The 26227-nt window shown below is 44.2% G+C and overlaps 1 protein-coding gene across 1 annotated transcript in view; it reads right to left on the minus strand.

Moving 5' to 3' along the window:
- Positions 1-26227, minus strand: part of RNGTT (RNA guanylyltransferase and 5'-phosphatase) — a 420910-nt gene that overhangs the window by 339892 nt on the left and 54791 nt on the right. Inside the window, exons 7-8 of the mRNA XM_040428751.1 lie at positions 24649-24758; positions 19254-19355 (exon numbers count right to left, since the gene is read on the minus strand). Of these exons, the coding sequence (XP_040284685.1) occupies positions 19254-19355; positions 24649-24758 (212 nt within the window). The remainder of the gene's footprint in view (positions 1-19253; positions 19356-24648; positions 24759-26227) is intronic.

The raw sequence follows: 26227 nt of genomic DNA on the forward strand, positions 1-26227 counted from the left end.
CTGAGCTTCAAGTAGGGTGCAACTCCCAATGTGGCTCCTTTTAAATCCAGAGCCTGAGTGCATGTCTGACACCAACCATTGGAGGGTCATATCTTCTGCGACCACACCCTACATTTTTGACATTATGAAATTGCCAACGCCACCGGATGACGAAACCAGTTGGGTAGTCAAATGGATTTTAAACCTTTCATATGCTGAATTATTTTAATACTTTGTAAGTATCATTAAAAAAGTGGGAGTTTTATGTTACCTCGGAGTCCACCATGTTCCATATCCCCTTGCAGTCCCTTCGACCACTATAGGTGAAAGTTAGCAGCCTGGAAGACTTAGCTGTTTGGAGCTGGAATCTACAAGGCATCTGTGGACATAGAAGGAAGTGAGCGTACCACACTCCTGAAGCAAGAAATGATCCTCACTGCAGACACAGTGGGTCAAGGAGGACGCTGGGGAATGTTCATGTGAACTAGTGCTGGCCACTACATCTAAGACAGGAAGGTGAGCTGAACTGGTGGACTTCTTTCTGTTTTAGAAGCTTGAGACGAGCTTGTATGTCACATTTAGTTAATTTAGCTCTGAGGCAATCCTATATGTTGTTTGTAATTTGACACATTGGAGGGTCATCTGAAAAGGTGACTGTCTCACAATAGGTATTTATTGACTTTCTAGCTATTTACAGGAGACAATACCCCTAAGGCTATGGGCATCATCAGCAGTCCTCCACATAAGATCCCACCATTTTTTCTGTGAAGAGGCACATCTGGGCATTTTTACTGTAAAGGGGGGCATTAGGGCATTTTTACTGTAAAGGGGGGCATTAGGGCATTTTTACCGTAAAGGGGGCACATGTGAGCATTACTACTATGAAGGGGGAACATGTGGGCATTACCCCTGTGAAGGGGGCACATCTGGGCATTCAAATTGTGAAGGGGGCACATTTGGGCATTACCACCACTACCAGTGTCACAATTCCAACCAAGACCAATGAACACCACTCATGTCCTAGCATTCCCAAACAACAAGGAGGAGTTCCCTTCTTACCCCTCAAAGGCATGTACTGCTGGACCCCCTGCCACATGGACACCACTGGCCTTTCAGAAAATATACCAACTCTCCTCACTAAGGTACCAGCCACACTCACAGACCACTGACACCTGTGCCCGCCATTAAGCAGTAAGGTGGTCAGCCCTTCCTTCCTCTGACTTGTTGGTAAGAGTTTCACAATACACAATGATAAATGATTGAATATGATAGCACTGACATCTCTCTACAAAGGTCTAGCTCAGAAAAAGTCGCCATATTCAGCTGCATAATGATACTTTCGGTAATGAAGGCCGGTGTGCTGCTATTCTCGTGAAGCATTATTTTAGAAGGTAACAATCGAGGTAAACAGATGGTTTTCTTTCCCAAGCACAAAACATAAAGTTTGCAAATTACTACTTGGAAAAGGTCAGCATACCAGAAAATAACAACACTTGTAGAAAAATAAGCTTGGCAGAGAATCAACCTCACACATACAACACTGTGCAAGACTGCAGAGAAAAACGTGCCTAATGGAACTGTATAACATTCATTATACCTCTACATTTAATAGATAAACTGCACACAGAATTCTCCACACTTTATTTAATTACAACAAAGTGCCACCAATCTTCACATTCCAACACCTGTAACCACATACCTAGGACTGAAAAACATACAGTGATGATATATAAATATAATGCCTTATTATTTTAGCTAGGCTCCATGACAGATCGCTCATCAGTAATCTGTCATCAGTTGTATGCTGCCCTATCTGCTATGGCCGACTGTTCCCTTCCTATACTGTACATAGGAAGAAAGCTGCCCATCAGAGGCAGGAGCTCATGAATACTGGGAATCCCGAGCTTGTGTACTTACTTGCGCAGTAGCTACTCGATAGCGGGGGTTGTCTCACTACAGTAAGTGGCATTTATCATGTAGAGAAAGTTAATACAAGCCACTTACTAATGTACTGTGATGATTGTCCATTTTGCCGCCTCTTCTGGCTGGATTCCTTTTTCCATCACATTATACACTGCTCGTTTCCACGGTTACAGACCACCCTGCAATCCATCAGTGGTGGTAGTGCTTGCAGAGGACCACGGGAGCGCACATAGGCTAGTGCTTTTTCCTATAGTGTGCAAGCACGAACACCACTGATGGATTGCAGGGTGGTCTGTAACCATGGAAACAAGCAGTGTATAATGTGATGGAAAAATGAATCCAGCCAGGAAAAGAAGCAATACGGACAATCACAATACATTAGTAAGTGGCTTGTATTAACTTTCTCTACATGATAAATAGGGCTGCGCATCTTCACTCGTCTCACGATTCGATGCGATTACGATTATCAAGTCCACGATTCGATTCGATTCGGCGATGCATCACGATGCATCAAGATTATTACCCAAGTCCCCTTGTTTTTCAGAGGATTCCGGCAATCTGGACGCAAACGGATGCATTTGTCAGGCGGATCCGTCTGACAAATGCATTGAAATACCGGATCTGTCTCTCCGGTGTCATCTGGAAAAACGGATCCGGTGTTTGTTTTTTTCACAGATTTAAAGGTCTGCGCAGATCGGAAGAACGGATCCGTCAATGCAGCAATTTTAATGCCGGATCTGGCACTAATACATTTCAATATAAGTTTAAAGCTGGATCCGGCAAGTGTTCAGGATTTTTGGCAGGAGAGAAAACTGTAGCATGCTGCGGTATTCTCTCCGGTCAAAAAACGTAAGAGGGACTGAACTGATGCCTCCTGAACGGATTGCTCTCCATTCAGAATGCATTAGGATAAAACTGGTCAGTTCTTTTCCGGTATTGAGCTCCTAGGACGGAACTCTATGCCGGAAAAGAAAAACGCAAGTGTGAAAGAACCTGAGAGACCATCAGTATGTTAGTCCTGGAGGTTTCAGGTTGATAGATCCTGTGTATGCTACATTGTATCCACAATAACCATCCTCTCAGTAGGGACTGATACACGTGTGAAGGGGCTCTGATGGTGCAGGATCAGTAACTGTCAGTAAATCTGACACCCCAGCAGTTTCAGATCCCTGCCCTTAGCTGAGAGTTGTCAGTGTGGATCACCTCCTGCTGGGAGCAATCTCCAATAGTGTGAGATAAATGTAGACATTCCCAGACTGGCCACTAGGGGCCGCTGTTTGACCGCCTTTCATAGACCCGGAACCTAAAATTCCGTCCACTGTAGTAGACGGAGGGGAAGAATAAGAAGAGACACAACCGAAAAAAATAAAGAAGAAACATGGCGCGGGCGGCAAAGGTATGAGAAGCGGCAATATGAGCTGTGTAGGTGGCAGGCGGTAGGTGGGTGTATATGCTGTGTAGGTGGCAGGCGCTTTGGAGGTAGATATTACATACTCATAGGTGACAGAACTTACCTCGCCGCCAGCCACCGCACGTCCGCACTGCCGCCTGCTTCTGAGTGTCTGACTGGGAGCCGGAGATGCGCGGAAACCACGCCTCCGGCTCCTCCTCACTCAGTCAGACCTGGCTCACTCAATGTTGTGGCCACCCCCTCTGACACGTCAGCGGGAGGCGGGAAAGAAGGCGCCCAAAAACTTTTTTCCGACTCGGCTGCACAGCGGACGCGACGCTGACGTCATCAACATGCATCGATTATTTAAAGCAACCGCATCGATGCAGAATCGCCGGGGGTCGAATCGCGATGCATCGATTATATTCGACAGCCCTAATGATAAATGCCATTTACTGAAGCGAGACAACCCCTTTAAGAAAACAATCTGTCACCATGATTGTGGACTATTCTCTGCTGTAATACAGTACTACAGATGAGTCCAGATCATCACATTTTATTTTCTTACTGCGTCCGTACCCTGTTGTCAGCACTCAAAGCTGCATTGTGCTAACATACAAGAGAGGACTCCTGTGCGCTTGCATGGCAGTCCTAACTATGTACTGCAGTACAGTTTTAAACAAAAAACGCACGATAACAGGGTGTGGGGGGACAGGTTTCACAGATTTGCACACACTGCCTGCCCTGACCTTGGCCTGTTTCCGAGTACGATTTTGCCTGATCCCTCGGCACCACGATCTGGGGTCTCTGACCCCCGTGGGTCAGTTGTCAACCACACAGGAACTAATCCAAGAGGTTGCCGCCTGGTGGCTCCCCTGCAGTGATACCAGATTCGTTTATAGGGGCTAAGGAGTAAAAACCAGGGGTCCGTCAGGAGAACGCCCTTAGGATTAGCACAAAGACAAACCTGTTGGTTGGTTCCACACCCACTGCTCATAACAGTAGGCAACAGAAAAAGGTGATAAGGTTTTAAGATAACCTTTTCCAGTTATGTGTTAGTTATGGTAGTATCATTTCAGTTAGGAAACCAAATAGACTTCACAAAGATTTGCAAATCAAATGCAGAGAAATAACTTCCTTACCATCAAACAAGACAACAAAGCCTGCGTCTTTATGTTGGAGCGTGCTCCCTGCAATGAGCCATTTGTCGAAAGGCAACTGCATCGCTAATTATGTCATGCAGCGGTTTGTCTGGTTCCGAGAAGGTCATGCCGCTCTTCAAGGCTTGTGTATTTGCCTTCCATTGAAGTCTTGCCCTAGAGCTCAGTTCTTTGTGATGTGCCCCCATTACCGCAGTAAACAATTATCAATCCAAAGTGAAGTGAGAGGCACTGAACTTATCATGGCTGCGATTCCTCTTGGTAGAATGGGAATACTTGTATGTTTTCTGCATTAGCAGCTTCATTTCCTTGCATTGAACACTACAAATGATCAGGCACATTCTTCTAGGTGTGTAAAGAAGAGACATGTTCATGTCTACTCCTCTATGCAATGCTTTCATGATATTTACAATACTGGGTGTATAGTAGAATATTAGTCTAATTGACAAGCCTCCAAAATGTATCAAGGCCAACAAAGTGATACACCAGACCGGCTTCCTTTTATCCCAACAGAATGCACCCAATAAGACAACACCATGGATGACCAGTACCGTTCACCTACACTTTCATAGAAGAAAAGTAGAGAACACGTAGAAACATATTCTTGCCCCTTTTCCTGTTACAAACAAAACACACAAAGGGCATTCGTGCTGACCACCATTTTTCAATAAAATATAGCAGATAATTGGTGTAAGGGTCCATTCACACGTCCGTTTTTTCTTTCCTGATCTGTTCCGTTTTTTGCGGAACAGATCTGGACCAGATCTGGACCCAATTATTTTCAATGGGTCCTGGAAAAAAACGGACAGCACAATGTGTGCTGTCCGTTTCCGTTGTTCCGTTCCGCATGTCCGTTTAACCCCTTAAGGACGCAGGGCGTATCGGTACGCCCTATTTCCCGAGTCCTTAAGGACTCAGGGCGTACCGGTACGTCCTACCTTGAAATCGGCATTCCGGCGCCCCAGGGGTTAATCGGAACGGGATTTCGGCTGAAATCATTCAGCCGGCATCCCGTAACAATGCAGGGGGGGGTCATTTGACCCCCCCACATCGACGATCGCAGAAAACCGCAGGTCAATTCAGACCTGCGGTTTTCTGCGTTTCCGGTCCATTCGGGTGTCCTGTGACCCGATGAACCGGAAAAAGACTGCGATCGGTGGCGTAATTTTACACCACCTATCGCAGTCCGAGGATTTGGAGAGGCGGTGCTGGCCCTGGTGCTGAACGCCGCTGTCCAGGGTGCTGATTGGAGCAGGGGAGAGAGGCGCGAGATTCAAACTTCCTGCGCTCCTCTCTCCCCTCCTCTTCCTGTCCAGCACCCTGACCGTGCAGCACCGTCCAGAACGAGCTCCTGTGTCCCCACAATCGGCATCCATCACCCTCCTGCACCCATCGCCACCCAGGTAGGTTAGGGTCAGTGAGGGAGAGGCACCGTTAGGCAGGGAAAGAAGGGAAAAGTTAGTTAGAAAAAAAAAAAAAAAAACTTTTATTTCCAAACTTTCTTTGATCCATCCATCAGACCCCAGATCCCCCCCTGCCACTTGCCCCCCCCCCACCACTAGACCCCCACCCCACCCCCCTTCCCCACCACCAGCCCCCCCCCCTCCCCTGACCACCAGCCCCCTTACCACCCCTTTTTTTTTTTCTGCGTGCGCTGACTGGCCGGCACTTTTTAGCGTCCGTCTAGTGTTAGCGCATCGCCCGCTCCACCACCCCACCGACCGCTGATCAGCGTTGTACCGCTGATCAGCAAGTTTGAACTTTTTTTTTCCTAACACTTGCCCTTTCTTTTTTTGCCTTTTTTAGTACGCGAACACCCGTTGCCCCCACACACACGCACATATAATAAAGGTTTCCACACACGCACACATACACGCACACACACCCATGGCCCGCCGGATGTTCTCGGCCGAGGAGGCATACGCCCAGATTGCCTCCGACTCTGAGAGCCCCAGTGAGGATGAGGATGACCCCACGTTCCTTTTATCATCCGTATCCTCCTCATCATCATCTGATGACGATGAGCCACCAAGGCAGCGGAGACGCCGCCAGGCGGAGCCAGGGGCCCCACATGCTAGGGATCCTGTGGCCCACCCTAGTACGAGCCGCCCTGGGGTTCGTACTGGTTTCCCGGCCCACCAAATAAGTCCACCGGAGCCCCCTGCCGATGAACTTAGCTGGTGTCCCCCAGTGGACTTTGAGCCTGAGATTCCGGATTTTGCTGGCAATCCTGGAATCCAGATTCCCACAGTGGGGTTTACTGAAATAGACTATTTTAGTTTTTTTTTCAGTAACCCACTGGTGAATCTGATGGTGGAGCAGACGAATCTGTACGCCCAACAGTTCGTCGCTCAAAACCCAGGCTCATTTTTGGCTAGACCCGGTGGCTGGACGCCGGTCAGTGCAGCCGAGATGAGGACATTTTGGGGCCTCGTGCTGCATATGGGTCTAGTCCAAAAACCCAGTGTCAGGCAATACTGGAGTGGGGACGTCCTATACCAGACCCCACTGTACAGTATGGTCATGACACGTCCCCGGTTTGAGGCCATCCGGAAATGTCTGCATTATTCCGATAATGCAGCATGTCCCCCCCGAAGTGATCCTGCCTATGACCGGCTGTACAAGATACGGCCGGTCATCGATCACTTTGGGGCCACATTTCAGCAGGCCTACGTACCTGGAAGGGAGGTCGCGGTTGATGAGTCTCTCGTTGCGTTCAAGGGGCGACTCAGTTTCCGCCAATATATTCCCACAAAGCGGGCGAGGTATGGCGTGAAGCTATACAAAATTTGTGAGAGTACCTCAGGGTACACTTACAAATTTCGTGTGTACGAGGGGCGAGATTCCCGGATTCAACCCCCAGAATGTCCCCCCACTCTGGGTGTTACCGGGAAACTCGTGTGGGACCTTATGTACCCACTGCTGGATAAGGGTTACCACTTGTACGTGGACAACTTTTATACCAGCATTCCCTTGTTCAGGTCCCTTGCCGCCAGATCCACGTTCGCTTGTGGGACCGTGCGGAAAAATCAACGCGGCCTCCCTGCCTACCCCCTCCAGGTACCTATCCCCAGGGGTGAGACCCGTGCACTTACCAGTGGAAACCTGTTGCTGGTCAGGTATAAGGACAAGAGGGATGTCCTTATGCTGTCCACAATCCACGGTAACGGCATCACCCCAGTCCCTGTGCGAGGTACCGCGGCAACGGTCCTCAAGCCCGATTGTATCGTCGCCTACAATCGGTATATGGGAGGAGTTGATCTCTCGGATCAAGTCCTCAAGCCATATAACGCCATGCGCAAAACCCGGGCATGGTACAAAAAAGTTGCGGTCTACTTGGTGCAGGTTGCCATGTACAACTCTTTTGTACTATCCCGAAGCGCTGGCAGCACAGGGACATTCCTCCAATTCTATGAGGCAGTCCTCAAGGACCTGATCTTTTCGGACCGGGAAAGAGCAGGCCGGAGTACCTCAGGAATTGGAGGCGCCCGGATCGTCCCTGGCCAACACTTTCCAGGTGTGGTCCCCCATACTGGAAAGAAGGGACGAACCCAAAAAAAGTGCAGAGTGTGTCGCAGGAGGGGGATACGGAAGGACACCACCACTCAGTGCGACACTTGCCCCGATCATCCGGGCCTCTGCGTTATCGATTGCTTCAGGGAGTATCACACTTCCATAGAGTACTAAATTTTTATAATCCCCAACAGTCCACTAGAGAACATAAAAAACTATGGCTCTCAGACTTTGGAGACACGGAAACATTTTTTTTTTCCCAAAAAAATATTAGTTTTAGTGCAGGCATCCTCAAACTGCGGCCCTCCAGATGTTGTAAAACTATAACTCCCAGCATGCCCAGACAACCTACAGCCATCAGCAGGGCATGGTGGGAATTGTAGTTTTACAACATCTGGAGGGCCACAGTTTTTAGGATGCCTGCTTAGTGTCTCCAAAGTCTGAGAACCATACATATTGGGCATCGTCGCGTGCGTAAAAGTCGTCGCTATAAAAATAACTTTTTCCCAAACGCCTCGGATGAACGGTGTTAAAAATATAAAATAAAAACGGTGCCAAAACACCCATTTTTGGGCAAAATTTCCATTTGAATCCTTTTTGCCGGTAATAAAGCAAGGGTTAACCGCCAAACAAAACTCAATATTTATGGCCCTGATTCTGTAGTTTGCAGAAACACCCCATATGTGGTCGTAAATGGCTATATAGCCGCACGGCAGGGCATAGAACGAAGGGAACTCCATATGGTTTCTAGAAGGCAGATTTTGATGGACAGTTTTTTTTTTGACACCATGTCCCATTAGAAGCCCCCCCTGATGTAGCCTAGACTAGAAACTCCAAAAAAGTGACCCCATCTAAGAAACTACACCCCTCAAGGTATTCAAAAGTTACTTTACAAACTATGTTAACCCTTTAGGTGTTCCACAAAACTAAATAGCGAATGTAGAAACAATTTTAGAATTTTTTTTTTGTTACATTGCCTCAAAAAAGAGTACCGTAATATAGAGCAACCAAAAATCATATTTACCCCTAAAATAGTCCCAAAACAACAACCACCTTATCCCGTAATTTCCTAGATGGGGTCACTTTTGTGGAGTTTCTACTCTAGGGGTGCATCAGGGGGCTTGAAAGGGTACATGGTGTAAATAAACCAGTCCAGCAAAATCTGCCTTCCAAAAACCATATGACGTTCCCCTTCTTCTATGTCCTGCCGTTTAGCCAAATAGTAGTTTACGACCACATATGGGGTGTTTCTGCAAACTACAGAATCGGGGCAACCCATTTTGAGTTTTGTTTGGCAGTTAACCCTTGTTTTACTCCTGGAAAAAATTGATTATTTTGGAAAATTTTCCAAAAAATAGAAATTTCAAAATTGTTTCTCCATCTGCCATCAACTCTTGTGGAACACCTAAAGGGTTAACAAAGTTTGTAAACCCAGTTTTGAATACCTTGAGGGGTGTACTTTCTTAGATGGAGTCACTTTTTTGAAATTTCTATTCATGGGGTGCAACAGGGGGCTTCAAATGGGACATGGTATAAACAAAACCAGTCCTGCAAAATCTGCCTTCCAAAACCCATATGGTGTTCCCCTCCTTCTATGTGCTCCCGTTCGGCCAAACAGTAGTTTACGACCACATATGGGGTGTTTCTGCAAACTACAGAATCGGGGCAACCCATTTTGAGTTTTGTTTGGCAGTTAACCCTTGTTTTACTCCTGGAAAAAATTGATTATATTGGAAAATTTTCCAAAAAATAGAAATTTCAAAATTGTTTCTCCATCTGCCATCAACTCTTGTGGAACACCTAAAGGGTTAACAAAGTTTGTAAACCCAGTTTTGAATACCTTGAGGGGTGTACTTTCTTAGATGGAGTCACTTTTTTGAAATTTCTATTCTAGGGGTGCAACAGGGGGCTTCAAATGGGACATGGTATAAACAAAACCAGTCCTGCAAAATCTGCCTTCCAAAACCCATATGGTGTTCCCCTCCTTCTATGTGCTCCCGTTCGGCCAAACAGTAGTTTACGACCACATATGGGGTGTTTCTGCAAACTACAGAATCAGGGCAACCCATTTTGAGTTTTGTTTGGCAGTTAACCCTTGTTTTACTCCTGGAAAAAATTGATTATATTGGAAAATTTTCCAAAAAATATAAATTTCAAAATTGTTTCTCCATCTGCCATTAACTCTTGTGGAAGACCTAAAGGGTTAATAAAGTTTGAAAAAACAGTTTTGAATACCTTGAGGGGTGTAGTTTCTAGAATGGGGTCATTTTTGGGAGGTTTCTATTATCTAAGCCTCACAATATGACTTCAAACCTGAACTGGTCCATAAAAAGTGGGATTTTGAAGATTTCTGAAAATTTCAAAATTTGCTTCTAAACTTCTAAGCCTTGTAACATCCCCAAAAAATAAAATATCATTCCCAAAATGCTACAAACATGAAGTAGACATATGGGGAATGTAAAATCATCACAATTTTTGGGGGTATTACTATGTATTACAGAAGTAGAGAAACTGAAAGTTTGAAATTTGCTAATTTTTCAAAATTTTTGGTAAAAATTGTATTATTTTATGCAAAAAAATTAACTTTTTTGACCCAATTTTAGCAGTGTCATGAAGTACAATATGTGACGAAAAAACAATCTCAGAACGGCCTGGGTAAGTCAAAGCGTTTTAAAGTTATCAGCACTTAAAGTGACAGTGGTCAGATTTGCAAAAAATGGCCTGGTCCTTAAGGTGAAATATGGCCGTGTCCTTAAGGAGTTAATCAGGGGCCATTTTTATGCGTCTTGAAGGGAAACTCTCAAAAAAGTGCCCTGCTGGAGCCTAGAAAAATGTTATTTCCTATCGGTTTGATGTATACAAATGTATACAGGATAGGATTAAGGGTCACATACTGACCGGACCATGCTGTTAGTCTGTTCATTTACATGGTGCAGCCAGGAAGGGGTTAGGTAAGAGCAACCTGGTGTCGGCACCTGGACCAGTGGCTGTCAGTTACAGAACAAACCTGCTCCTCGGAAGCAGGAAATGCTGGTTATCCAAACTGGAGTATATTGACAAAGTGCGGTCAGGAAGGGGTTAAAGGCCTCTGCAGTAAGGCACATAGACAGTCACTAAAGGGTTAACCCTTCAAACACTGCCATGAACATTAGTCATAGACACCTGTGACATCACAAGCACGTGTGTCATAAGGGAAGAACCTTTGTAAAAAGCGAGTGAGCGGCCATATTGGGTGCCGTACTTGATGGCCTGAGGACCTTGAGCTTGACTACCCCCGCCCACCGCACCTTTGGAGGTTCTAGCAGGAAGCCCATCGACCAACGGGAAGAAAGGGACATCCGCCTAGCGAACCAAATCAGCCCGGCTGCTGCACCCCCCCTCTACTATTTATGTGGCAGCCACATAGTGGCATTACCCTCTAAGCCCAAGGGAAGGGCAGCCCTCCAGCCATGGTTCCCTAGAGGTTTCCTCCACAGGGGGTTTTCCTCTCCTGAGTGCTGGAGGGTGACTCTCCGTGAGTCAGGGGTTTGTCATTTTTTAAATATTTTAAATAAACAATTTGGCCTTTTATTCCCCAATTAACGTGTTCTGTGTCTTTATTCTGTGTCTTTAATTTGCGTTCTTTGGTTTCAGGGGTGTATGCATGATTTTCTCAGGGAAGAGGTCAAAGGGTATTCTCACCTGGGACACATATGGGGTATATATTGATAGGATGTGCCATAAATGTCTGATAGGTGCGGGTCCAACCTGCGTATATGTCAAGAACAGGGGTCCGAAGTAAAAGGAGAGCACATTGCGCATACGCAGTGTCCTCTCCATTCATTGCTATGGGAGTTCCAAAATAGCAAAGTCCCATAGCAGCGAATAGAGAACAAGCAGCACAAGCGTTGCCACCTCTCCATTCACCAATATGGGATTCCTGAAAATAGCCACACTATTTTCTAGCGTTAGTTCCATAGCCGTGAATGAAGGGTGGACGCGCTTGCTGCCTGTACAATTTGGGGCCCTGTTCTATGCCATAAATGTTCCAGATGGGAATACCCCTCAGAATGAAATTCATTATGACATAACCAAGTTAGCAGAGCGTTGCTAGGACTCTTAGCAATGTTAGGAGTCCCAGCAACGTTGCGCCGAATAAGAACAGTCACTGGTGACGGAGAGGGTCAGCAACTCTTTAGGTGATGCTGTGGGGGGAATGGATCAATCTTCTTCACCAGTTTTATGGCGATGGAAGGTTGCAAATTTAGCCGCATGTCCCATTTCGTGCCTAAATATATAAATGCGTATTATATATGTAATATTAGGGGATTACATAGAATAAATAACATAGGTGCACCTCCCCCTTGAGGAATTGGTCCTCATTTATCAAAGCTATCTACCAGTAAGACTGTCTTCATTGCCCATAGCAACCAATCAGCGAGCAGCTTTCATTTTTCCAGAATAGTTAAAGAAATGAAAGCTCAGCTCTGATTGGTTGCAAGGGGTAACAAAGTCAAATGAAGCCTAAGATGTACATTGGAACAGATTTTTCACATGTTCGTATCTAGTGATGGACGAACATTGGCCGGGACGATTCGCGAACGCGTTTTCGCGATCAAATGTTTGCGAACTGCGCGTTCGCGGCGGGCCCCATTCACTTTAATGGCAGGTGAACCTGAAAAACCTTCAGGTCATATTTGCAGCCAGCAAACACTTACTAGAAGTACGCAAATAGTCCCACAACGTGGACAGTGATATAACAGAGGGGGATCATTGGCAAAAATTCCCACAGATGGAGTCACTTTTTTGAAATTTCTATTCTAGGGGTGCAACAGGGGGCTTCAAATGGGACATGGTATAAACAAAACCAGTCCTGCAAAATCTGCCTTCCAAAACCCATATGGTGTTCCCCTCCTTCTATGTGCTCCCGTTCGGCCAAACAGTAGTTTACGACCACATATGGGGTGTTTCTGCAAACTACAGAATCAGGGCAACCCATTTTGTTTGGCAGTTAACCCTTGTTTTACTCCTGGAAAAAATTGATTATATTGGAAAATTTTCCAAAAAATATAAATTTCAAAATTGTTTCTCCATCTGCCATTAACTCTTGTGGAAGACCTAAAGGGTTAATAAAGTTTTAAAAAACAGTTTTGAATACCTTGAGGGGTGTAGTTTCTAGAATGGGGTCATTTTTGGGAGGTTTCTATTATCTAAGCCTCACAATATGACTTCAAACCTGAACTGGTCCATAAAAAGTGGGATTTTGAAGATTTCTGAAAATTTCAAAATTTGCTTCTAAACTTCTAAGCCTTGTAACATCCCCAAAAAATAAAATATCATTCCCAAAATGCTACAAACATGAAGTAGACATATGGGGAATGTAAAATCATCACAATTTTTGGGGGTATTACTATGTATTACAGAAGTAGAGAAACTGAAAGTTTGAAATTTGCTAATTTTTCAAAATTTTTGGTAAAAATTGTATTATTTTATGCAAAAAAATTAACTTTTTTGACCCAATTTTAGCAGTGTCATGAAGTACAATATGTGACGAAAAAACAATCTCAGAACGGCCTGGGTAAGTCAAAGCGTTTTAAAGTTATCAGCACTTAAAGTGACAGTGGTCAGATTTGCAAAAAATGGCCAAGTCCTTAAGGTGAAATAGGGCCGAGTCCTTAAGGGGTTAAATATAAAACATGTCCTATTCTTTTCCGCAAAATTCGGATCCTGGTACAATACAAAGTCAATGGATCCGCAAAAAACGGAAGACATTCGGATGTCATTACGTATATCATCCGTTTTATGCGGATTCCGTTCCTGTAAATGACATTTAAATTATTTTTTATTTTTTTTTAAAAGAAATCCAAACAACTTTATTTGCTTATTGAAATTTATACATGTTTCCATTTTTTGCGGATCCGCAAAAAACGGATGACATACGGATGACATACAGAAACATTTTCAGGAACAACGGATCCGCAAAAAACGGACCGAAAATCGGGATATAGAAAAATACTGACGTGTGAATGTAGCCTAACTGTATTAATATATTACCCCCATTACCGTATTTTTCGCCCTATAAGACGCATCTAGGTTTTTGAGGAGGAAAATAAGAAAAAAAATATTTTTAACCAAAAGGTGTGCTTTTGGCGGGTTTTTAACTAATGGTGGTCTGTGCATGACACTACTATGGGGGATCTGTGGATGGTACTGTTATGGGGGGGATCTGAGGGGGGCACTGTTATGGGGGGGATCTGAGGGGGGCACTGTTATGGGGGGGGGATCTGTGGATGGCACTGTTATGGGGGGGGGGGTGATCTGTGGATGGCACTGCTATATATGTGTCACCCACAGATCCCCCACCCCATAACAGTGCCATCCACATATCCCCCACCCCATAATAGTGGCATGCACAGATGCTCTAATATACCAGAGCTAAACCTGTGGGAGGGGGGAGGGAGGAGGAGCCGGTGGCATGCAAATGTGGCGGGCCGGTGCGGTCACTGTACTCTGGCCCCGCCGCTCACTCACTGCTTTATTGACTAAACCTTTTATATTAATAACCTTAATTTAAGTTCCGATCCCCAGCCCCATCTGTACTACTTACTAAATGTCCTGTAGCAGGCAGAGCAGGACGGGCAGCGCAGGCATGTCACGTGACATCTGACATCATTTGCATGACACCGGCCCCTCCTTCCTCCCCCTCCAGCTGATACATCGCAGACTGCGATGTAAAATGGCAGCATTCACCCCATAAGACGCAGGGGCATTTCCTCCCCACTTTTTTTTTGGGGGGGGGGGGCGGAGTGCGTCTTATGAGGCGAGTTCAAAAAAGTAATGTTATTAAATTGAATAAATCGCGTAATCTGTCACTTGGACATATATTAACTACTGGTCTTCAAGAAAAGGAAAAAAAACATGGAACAACATCTATTTACATCTGGTGATTTTTTTGACAATGAGATGAAAATACAATAGTAGTCAGATGGTGCAGAAGCAGGGTGCAAAGCTGTAGACGAGTAGTTTAAATGCCAGGCCATCAAGGGATTTAAAGAGCAGCTGTCACCTCTCCTGACATGCCTGTTTGATAGCCACTTGCATTCTCCCTGTGATAACAATTCTGGAGCCTCTCTTCTTATGGCTCTATGTTGTGCCGTTCCTTTATTATTTCTACTAGAAGTTATGACTGAATTGCTAGCAGTCTGCAGTAAGGGTACAGAGGGGTGTTACTAGTTGGGGGTGTACATGCACAGTGTGAATATGGCAGCACTGACTGGATAGAGTGAGTCTGTGCAGGCACCCCCCCCCCCCCCCCCAACTGGTTACCACCACTCTGTACCCTTACTGCAGACTGCTAGCAGTTCATTCATAACTTAACATATATATAACATAAGAAGAGAGGCTCCAGAATTGTTATTACATGGGGAATGCATGTAGCTATAAAACAGGCGTGTCGGGAGTGGCGACAGGTCCTCTTTAATGCACTGACAGTGATGTGTGGATCTTATGATGTAAATTTGCAAAACATTTAAAGGGGTTGTCCAGCCCATCACTAGCTGATCGACAGGGGTCTAAACACTCCCTGCCGATCAGCTGTTTAGATATAGCTCAGTCAAGGGAAGTCAGCGTCAGAACAACACCGCTCTGTCACACTTGTGGTGGACAGTGCTCATCACTGCAGCGCTGCTCCCATTGACTACACCCAGGGCCACATCCAAACTACTGAGATGCGGCATGTCGGACCACCCGCCAATCACCAAATGATGGCCTATTCTAAGGATATTCCATCAGTTACCAAAAGCCTTTAAAGATCTGCAATCACAATATTGAAAGTGGTCACCTACGGATAAATTACACTTTCAGATGACAACCAGTAACAACCAAAATTATCAAGGCGTGTAAAAGCACCCTGGGGGTCCACCAGTGGGAAACTGCCTGACTCCAGCAACTGCTCATTTTCAGATTCTCGCCAGCCAACCCTCCTGCTGTAAGTAGTCATCATTTATACCATTTAGCATGTCGGAGAAATGTTATGCTCATTTCTCTTACTATTATCTTGAAAATTAGACCACAACTGGTTGCAATAATGAAGCTAGTACTAAAATGCCCTTATTGCAGTGAACATACAGATCAGAGAGGGTAAAGGCCCCCTGCACACGAACGTGCGCACCCCGTGGTCGTGCTGCGGCCCGCAATGCACGAACAGTCCGTGGGGCAGCCGCAGAGGATCGCGGACCTATTCACTTGAATGGGTCCGCGATCCGGCCGTTCCGCAAAAAGATAGGACATGTTCTATCTTTTTGCGGAACGGTAGCAGGGGGACGAAACCCCACGGAAGCACTCCGTAGTGCTTCCGTAGGGTTCCGTTCCGCATCCGTGATGCGGAATGCCCACGGAACGGCACCCGTGTATTGCTGATCCGCAAATGCGGTCCGCAATACGGCAACGGGAAGCACACGTTCGTGTGCAGGGGGCCTAACACTGTAATGGGAGCCAAGCCATTTTTAATATATCTATTAGTGATAAAGTTCATTTTCTTCCAGATTGCTGCCTTGTTACTACATACTTGTTAATCCTGTCTGAACATTCAGCTCCACTCATTAGAACAAACATCTGCTGCTTGCGTTGTTAATGAGAGACGTAATGACAAGATGAAGGCAAGACACTGACACGTTGATTAGTATAAGAGCCAACGGCTTTGAACACAACATTCTTCCAAATTCATTGCAACAATTGTTATTCAGAACCCACCTCAGTGATTGCAGGGCACGCACAAATTAAGACTTCACCTTGGCGAGCTTATCGCGTCTTGCATGCCTCTAACTCCATGAGGCTACCTTTACTGTAAGACCCTTGACCACAGTAGCCCCTTACAGACGTAGATTCACTACTAAATAATTCTGGGGTATCTTTCCTATAGCTCTGCATTGTGACGTTCTTCACTTATTCCTCAGAAAAATCTATAAGTGAATACACAACTGGGCGCTTCCATTCTCCTTATCATAGGGGTGTGTGCCTACACAGTCTGACCCAGTCACTACTGGTTGAATAGTGCCAAAATGTGTAGGGACTCGTCCCAAACTAGTAACACCCATTTTCCCATAAGGAATAATAGAGGAACGGCGCAAAAGCACAATTGTTTTAATTTTAGGAATACAATTATTTATTAAAATGCTGAGAGAAGACAGGTCCACTTAAAGGGGTATTCTGGTTACCATAAATATAACTTATGTTTTTGACTCATTTATCATCAATAATTACCTAATATAATGTATATTTCACATATTTACTGTTCAGTAGTTATAAAAGTAGTTTTCGTCCTCTGCTACCCACTGTGTTTCCTCATAAATTACCATGGCCACGACCTGTAGTTCTGAGCCTTTGTTAGGTCGAGCATGCTCAGTGTGTTGCTATCAGTTCTCTAGCTAAATGTCTTGTGAAGCAAAGGGCGTGTCAGTGTGCTGGTGAGGGGGCGTGACCGGACTGTATATCAGACAGCCAATCAAACATCAACACTCACAGTAGGAAAGCTAGGGGTTGTGGGGATTGTAGTTTTGTGAGGAAAGATCAGGCGTCATGATACAATCAGTGTGTTGCAGGCTCACATAGGAGCTAGACAAATGGATTGCAAGGTAAGGCTACTTTCACACTGGAGTTTGGTTTCAGTTTGTGAGATCCGTTCAGGGCTCTCACAAGCGGTCCAAAACGGATCAGTTTTGCCCTTAATGCATTCTGAATGGATAAGGATCCGCTCAGAATGCATCAGTTTTGCTCTGTTACGCCTCCATTCGCTTTGGAAGCAGACACCAAAACGCTGCTTGCAGCTTTTTGGTGTCCATCTGACGAAACTGAGCCAAACGGATCCGTCCTGACACACAATGTAAGTCAATGGGGACGGATCCGTTTTCACTGACACAATATGGCACAATAGAAAACGGATCCGTCCCCCATTTACTTTCAATGGTGTTCAAGACGGATCCGTTTTGGCTATGTTAAAGATTATACAAACTGATCCATTCTGATGCATGCGGTTGTATTATCTGAACGGATGCGTTTGTGCAGATCCATGACGGATCCGCACCAAACGAGAGTGTGAAAGTAGCCTATATTGGAGCTCTGGTTATATGTATAGGTATGGGTTCTGGTTGGATCACAGCTTGCAGCCTTAATGTCGTTTTTCAAAAATGAAGTTACTTTACCGGAATACCCCTTTAAAAGGAGATGCTACTATGTCCTCCCTGTGCTTGCATGGTTTCTGTCAGACACTGCTGTCTTCCCACAATCCAAAAAAAAAAAAAAAGGCAAACCACTGAAATGGCCCTGGTTTGTGCATGCCAGATTCATATGCGAGGCTTTAAAGGCTATCTACACCTTTGGAGGTAATTTTTGTTTATAATTGCATTTTACTCATTTTTAGCTAAAAATCATATTTTCAATTGGCCTTTATTAAAAATATTGAGCTGTTCTGTCACAAAGGGTTAACTGTTTTTCTAACTATGTGACTGGAACTTTCACTTTGTGCCTCTCATCTACTAACCCTCTTCTCTAAAATACTAAGAGGTCAGAAACACTTACATTCGTATCAGTAAGATAGGACTGAGCTTTGATGAGTGTTTATAATGTCAGAGAGCAGAGATAAGGAGTCTGTCTGCTCCTGGTCTGACGGAAAAGACAAAAAAAAACACATGCAGCTAGTAGAGCATGTCAGCTCTGCACACAAAAAAGGATTCCATATTGTTAATAAAGACCAACTGAAAAAGTGATTTTAGCTCCAAATAAGTACAATGCAATAATAAAAATAAAAAAAAGTGTCCGCAAAGGTGTACATAGCCTTTAATATTTATTCAGTTCTCTTTTTTATATCTATGTCCAAGTAATGCCAGAACTTCTGAGATGACTGCTACTCATGTCAAGCTCATGCTGTAAATTGGGGACGTCACACAATTTTCCAAGACCACGGAAGGCACAAAAATAGGCAGTTATACAGAGCTGTTCCATGATGAACCAAAAGGCATAAAAACATTACAAAAAATGAACTGACATAGTTGTCTCCCTTAGACAACCCCTTCGCTTATGCCTGGTTGAGGCATATAAATATAACTGAGGAGGGTCTTCCTTCTGGAGTATAAAGACCCCACTGATAATTGCAGCAGACAAACCCATTGAGCATACAATCATATAGGCGAGTGTTAGGATAAAAAAATAAAATAAAAGGGGTGTTTCATTAAAAATATCTATATTTCCGTTCGCTACAAAAAGACAATAACTGGCTGAACACTTCTGTGCTTCCACGTAGCAGCTCCACTTACCGGGTACCATCTGCTTTCCAGCTCACTTTATATGACTTCTGCTCAAGAAATTTGATATTGTTTCTGTCCATGGATACAGGCTGTGCTCCAGGGAACCCGGATCTGTAAGACAGCACTTTTATTTTTTTTCCCTTAATGATGTAATAGGGATACAAAATTAAATCACGTCTGAATGACATTTCCTACATCAAAAACGTAGCTGCTCTAAAGACAACCCTTACAACGTAAATGAGCCTGTGTGAGCAGTGCCAAGGTCGGGGAGAAGCGGGATAATACATCAGCCGCTGGTTAATGACGCCAGACCTCGGGAAGGACAAATATTTAGGGTTTCGCTCAGTCATGTCTGGATTTTGTGGTTGTGTGCAGTTATTACTGGATATATGATAAAATGTAGTAATAAAGGCTATCTACAACATTGAACATTAACGGGGTTATCCAGGAAAAGATATTTATGACTTCTCCTCAGAATAGGTCATCAGTATCAGATCTGTGGGGGTGCGACACCCGGGACCCCCACCAATCAGCTGTTAGAAGAGGCCTTGAGCGCTGTAGCCTCTTCCTAGGCCAGTGACATCACCGTATATCAGTCACATGGCCTAGTTGGAGTTCAGCCCCTTTCAAGTCAATGGGGCTGAGCTGCAATACCAAGTACAGCCACTATGCGATGTACGGCGCTGTGCTTGGGAAAAACTCCTGCATTGCTCCCTAAAACAGCTGATCAGTGGTGATGCTAAGACTTGGACCCCCCCACTGATGTGATAATGATGACCTATCCTGAGGATAGGTCATCATTATAATCTCCTGGATAACCCCTTTAAATGCAAAACGTTTCATGGGAAGTGGTATTAAAAAGGTGTTGTCCCACGAAAAAAAATTTCAACATTTTTCAAACCAGCACCTGAATACTTTTGTAAGTGTATGGAATTAACAATTTAGTATAGCCGCTGAGTTAGGGCTCATTCATGCGGCCATATAAAACGGATCCGCACCCTAAGCTGCAAGGCTGAAGATAATCTAGCAGAGCAATTGGAGCAATGAAAGCGGAGATCTCTGGATCCATGATAGGTCAGAAAGACATTGTCATGTACTCTATAACGCATTTTCATTTTTTACATGAATCATTGGATAATCCCTTTAAAGCACTGACTGTGCACAAAAATGTCACGAGCAAAGACTGAAATTCATTTCTTTATATATGCAGTTAGCCAATGTACAAACATTTTCCCACCCCCACCCCGGATAAGAAAATCTACCAAGAGCACTTGACAGTGCGTTGTCTTCTTCCTTCCGCACTGTAGGGGAGATTGGTGGATAAATGGAGTCATTTTGAAGATGAAAGAGAAGGCTCCACTTTTTCACCATTCTATTGCTTTGAAGAGAGCATCATTTATACCAAGTGTACAGCAGCTTTCATCTACGCCTGCATACAATTTAAGATCACACTATCATATTTTTGTTTTAGTCTGCATAACAGAAAATGACATGCTTCGTATTCGACTATTGGGCAGATTGGTCTGAAGGTGGCCTTGCAACATCTTTGGACTGACGTAAGTGGAGCTTTACCTGTCGTCGTGTGCGATGAATTCTCAGGGTACCCCATGCGATGTTTAGACGGTGTATATAGAATATAACCATTATGATGATGAAATATTCCCTGTGGTCCAGATCCTAGCAGCTAAAGAGTGCATGTGCGTCCGATCGCCACTGTCTGACGCATGAACAGGGAGCGACCTAAATGGATGGAATTAGGTCACATGATACTAGGGGTTTCTTACTGATTGGGGTCTGGGATGATACCTACTGAGGAAGCAGGACGGGAAACGTGCCTATGGGTACTATATATTAACAATTCATTGCCAGCCTAGCTTTCCATGGATATGTGGCTTGTGCTGTGTAATAGGTGGCCGCTCTATATTTATATATTTAATGTGTACATCTTTGGATGATTTTCTTGTCAAAGTGTCACATTTTTACATATCATTATAGGTATTTGTCAATGTATGGTCCAACTGGTATACTTCCTCTTTTGGATGTGGGGCTTCTGTCCATCTTGCCCTGTTTTTTCACTAGTATGTTCAATAAACGACATGTTTTTATGTATGTTGTGTATGTGATTAGCATGCTCTGTAGGTGTATTGTGCTGTGTGATAGTCCTTTGTGTGATTATGGTATTCATAGTGGATTGCAGCATGCCATAGTTATAGTGATAATGACCCAATTATAGTGGTTACCCAGGCCCACCCGGCATACATTACATGGCTTGTCTGGTTGATAAAAAAAAATTAAATAAATATTAAACAGAAAAGCCACAGAATTCTGTAAAATGAAAATCAAACCTCCTGCAATCCCCCCATGCCCTGCCTGTCTCTAGCTCTGGTGCCACCGATGGCCAGACTTGCTGAGTGGTCACTTATTCTGTTGTTGAGAGGCACCAGGAAGTAGTGGTGGAGGACAAAGAAGCATCTTAAAGGGGTTGTCCGAGTTATGTAAAAACTAAAGCACTGTAAGTCTAATGGTCAGCAATATATCCATCAGCTAAGCAAGCTTTAGGCAAAATAAATTATATTTACGCATACGCACGGGGGGAGGGGGGGGGAGTAACAACAATCTCTGAGGTTTTCCTCATGAATATTTGTGGGTGCCAACAAAGACTGCCCTTCCCCTTCCCTTGCTCTGCAAAGTGGGTGAATAAAATGTTGTCCTGTTTACAACATGACTGCTTGGATATTCATGTTGTATGGGTGGGACTACAAGTCCCAGCTGTACAGTACAATGACATTGCTGATGCACACAGGAACTTCCCCCTACCTGTTCTTGTGCAATGCTCTGCAGACACTCCCTCAGAGCCAGCAGAAAAGTACAGAGGAGAGAACCCCTCCGGTCTTTGCTGGGGTGAGGAAGGAGGGAAGATGCTGTGCACAGCATTTGTCTCCCTGCAGCTGCACAGTACCTGAGGCAGAACCTCCAGCTCTGAGTCTGTGCTGCTGATGGTAGAAGGGGTTAATCTTTGCTGAAGAATCCAGTGGGAGGGGAGACACAGAGCAGACAGCTCAGCCAGCAGAGGGCAGTGCAGGGTGCGTGACTTGTCACTCCAAGCAGCACAGCCTCCACAGTGATGTCCTGTGCACAGAGGCTGACCTGCTCCCTCAGGCTTGTGCAGGAACGTTATGAGAGCAGGGAAAGAAGCTGACATCCCAGGTCATGTGACCCTCAGCTAAAAAGGAGAACAGGACCACTGTAGATGAAGTAAGTGAATTGAAAACCCCTTACTTTTAGTAATCATTCAGATTTTAGGGCCATGTCCTGATTTTCACTGACAAATATAGGACATGTTTCATATTTTCTGAGCCGTGCAATGGAAGAAAAGGGCCCCATAGAAGTGAATGGGACAGCATCAAATCCGCAAAAAAACAGATCCACATTTTTGCGGACTGCATACGGCCGTCTGAATGAGCCCTTACTTATGGTAGCTAGAAACATACAAAGAACAAAAAAATAACTTTGATAACCCCTTTAAGCGTTTTCTAACTCTTTATTGGCCAGACAACAGAGATGGAAAACTGTTGTATTGTCGGCATTAAATAAAACGGCCAAATTTGAGGTAGGCTGGTTGTTAGTAACAGATACATCTGTAAAGGTTGTGAATGTTAGGCAAAGCTTCCCTAGGGCTTATTCTGTCTCACCTGACTATCCAGCTCAGTGGCAAAATTAGTTGTGATGGGGCTATATACAGATGTTTTCATTTTATTTTAGCACCATTAAATCATTTTTCATAGAAGATCTGATGAAAACGCAAATAACTAGTACAGAACTATCACATGGTTTTGTGAACGGGGACTGCTTCAGTACCATAATATATATTTAGTGCAGAGGATAAAATCTGACTTTCAGAAAGGGGCTGTCACCACAAGTGAAGAAGCGGCCACCTGCCTGTTGATTGACCAGGCCGGACTTTTTGCACAGCCCTAAAAATATGCCTTGAATAGAGGCTTATGCACCAAAGCGTAGAAGTGTAGTGGCGCAGGCTCGGACTGGTCCACAGGGGTACGTGAATGCCCCGGTGGCCCCCTTTGTCATTCACCCCCTGCACAAGTAGCACATAACACAGTAGACTTACTGCACTACATATACATGGGCAGTGTACAGCACCTCATATGTTCATATAAAAAAAAAAACTGGGTAGAAGATTTAAGAAAACACCCAGTTTATTATTATAAAACACATTCATGTGGCGGAGATGACTTTTAGGTACAGAGACAGGCCAGTCAGTATCCTTCTTTCCAAGGGACCTGCCTTCTCAAAGTTGCTGCAAGGACCCCATTATTAATCATCTTCTAGCCTCCTGCTGCTGTGTGAGCAGGTAATATTTGGATGTATCCGTGTGGTGGGCACCCAAAATAAACTGTACTGCTGGGCCCTAGACAGCCCAGTCCTACACTGTAGTGGCGCATGTGCAAAAAGTCAAATTTAAGATTCAGTGCCTGCATTGCTACGAGCAGCGGTGCTGGGCCCAGAATGTCAGGACCGGGCGAGATGTCCAACCCAATATATCAACTGGCAGGTGGCACTTCTTCACCCCTCACAAGTTAGAACCCTTGCTAATGAGACAAAGCAATTTGCTCATCCCTAAAGTATTCAGGTAATCTTCCTAAAAAAAATACCAAACAGCGTGCTGGCTTTGTGTTAAAGGGGTTTTCCTGGGACTTATGGGGTCTCCCATTAGTAATATAAAAGGTGAAAAGGAAACATCATATAGTACATAATAATCTCCTTCTAACACATCTAGAACCAGCCCTTACCTCTCATGGATCCAGAGATCTCTCCATGTATTGCTCCAATTGTTCTGCTAGATTCTCTTCAGAGGCTGGCCGTTCACAGGACATGTCCTCTCTCAGGGAACATGTCCTTTTTAATTGTGGCACAACCCCTTTGGATCCTGATGAGCTTTGCTTTAGATTGAAAGGGGCCCCAAGTCCAGACTATCCCAATCAATAGCTGATAGGAGGAGTAGTGACGGGCCAGAACTAGCACAGCTCTGTACGATGTGTAGTGTCTGGGAAATGTACTGCAGGCTCAGGTTCATTCAAGTAAAAGCAGATAACACTGTAATGAACCTGTACAATAGTAATAGATTCTCTTCCATTAGATATATATGGGGTCATTTATCAAACTGGTGTAAAGTAGAACTGGCTTAGTTGCCCATAACAACCAATCAGATTTCACCTTTCATTTTTGACAGCTCCTTTGGAAAATGAAAGGTGGAATCTGATTGGTTGCTATAGGCTACTAAGCCAGTTCTACTTTACACCAGTTTGATAAATGACCCCATTGAAGTTGAAACTATTTGCAAGGGCAGATGGACCAAATAATATAAGCCAGGTAGAAATTCGCATACCCTTCCCAATTAGAGAACTGTTGACATTTCCTCTGTAATTCTCCAAGTTTCGGTTGCGTTGTTATCTGGGTTACATTTTTTACTGTGACACCTTCTAAAAATACTGCACCCTGTTTAAATAAATAAAAATATATACATATATTAATAATAATTTACTCACAAAAATAGCTTTATGAAGGCTCAAGAAAAATAGTACACAAAGAAAACAGCAGAAGAAGGAAAGCATGCTTTATTAAATAGGAAATCATAAAACAAAAGCAAAATGGTCAGGGTTTTAGTTCTGTAGTCTGGAAGAATTGTGAATGCAGCTCTGGGCTATAATATAGGCTCTAACCAAAGACCAATACAAGATAAGCAATGCAGTGTATATACAAAGTTACTAAACTTTTTACATATAATAATTCTGTATATCAACTGTAAAATGATATCCTACGATGGTTATATACTTAAAAGGATATTCCCATCCGAGACATTAAAGGGGTTTTCTGGGATTTTAATATTGATGACCTATCCTCGGGACAGTGTATACAATATATCGATCGGCACTGTGGGAAATAGAATGGCGGTGCGCGTGTCCCTTTCCTTCTATCCTCAGGACAGGTCATACCCCCGCCGATCTGATATTGATGACCTCTCCTGAGGACAGGTTGTCAATATTAAAATCCCGGAAAACCTCTTTAACTTAAAAGTGACTGTTATGTACCTGTTTAGTAACTTAATATACATTTTTGACTGTAAAAGCTTTAAAGTGGCTGCCCCATTTGGGATATTTACAACATATCGCTAGGATATGCCATAAATGTCCAACAGGTGTGAGTGTCACCACTGGGACCCGCTCCTACCTCCAGAACAGGGCCCTGAAGCAAAGGGAGAGCAAAGGCACATGTGCAACCACCGTCCATTTACAGCCGTGAAACTTAAAGGGAATGTGTCATCAGAAAATGACCTATTGTCTAAACCACGTTTTTATGTTTAACATTTTTGATGATGTTATTTTTCATTTTCCATGTCAACACCTATATTTAAACAAAAACCAATAAATTCTTCCAATTTCACACTGCCACGACGCCTACTAATGGGCACCACTTCTTGGTCTGCACAGACCACTTTTACGGCAGTTAACCTGCTTAGCTATAATTCTAATCTTGCCTGCAATGATATCACTAGGGTTGAGCAAAGCAGGCACGGACTGCTCTGTCCGAACTCCATTTGTTCCAAAACTCGGAACCGAAGCGGAGTTCGGATCCAAGTTTTAAAGTGGTTTTCCTCTTTAAAAATCAAATACCAAAGTTATTCAACGAAGTCTTGCGCAACTTCGCGAATAACTAACTTTGCTTCATCAGAGGCTGTACAGAAACAGATCTCCAAATAGCATTATCTGAAGTTTTGAAGAAAGCGACTTCGGAACGATGATCCGAAGCTTGCTTAGTTCATCATGAAGTATTGGCATATCCTAAACATATCCCACAAATGGGAAAACCACTTTAAAGAGGACCTCTCACCACAAAATGCAACGCAATCCAAAAGGACTCTGTTATAGAGCAGGAGAAGCTGAGCAGAATGATGTATAGTTTTGTGG

Source organism: Bufo bufo, chromosome 4, assembly GCF_905171765.1.
Source record: "Bufo bufo chromosome 4, aBufBuf1.1, whole genome shotgun sequence".
In the NCBI taxonomy this organism is placed as follows: Eukaryota; Metazoa; Chordata; class Amphibia; order Anura; family Bufonidae; genus Bufo; species Bufo bufo.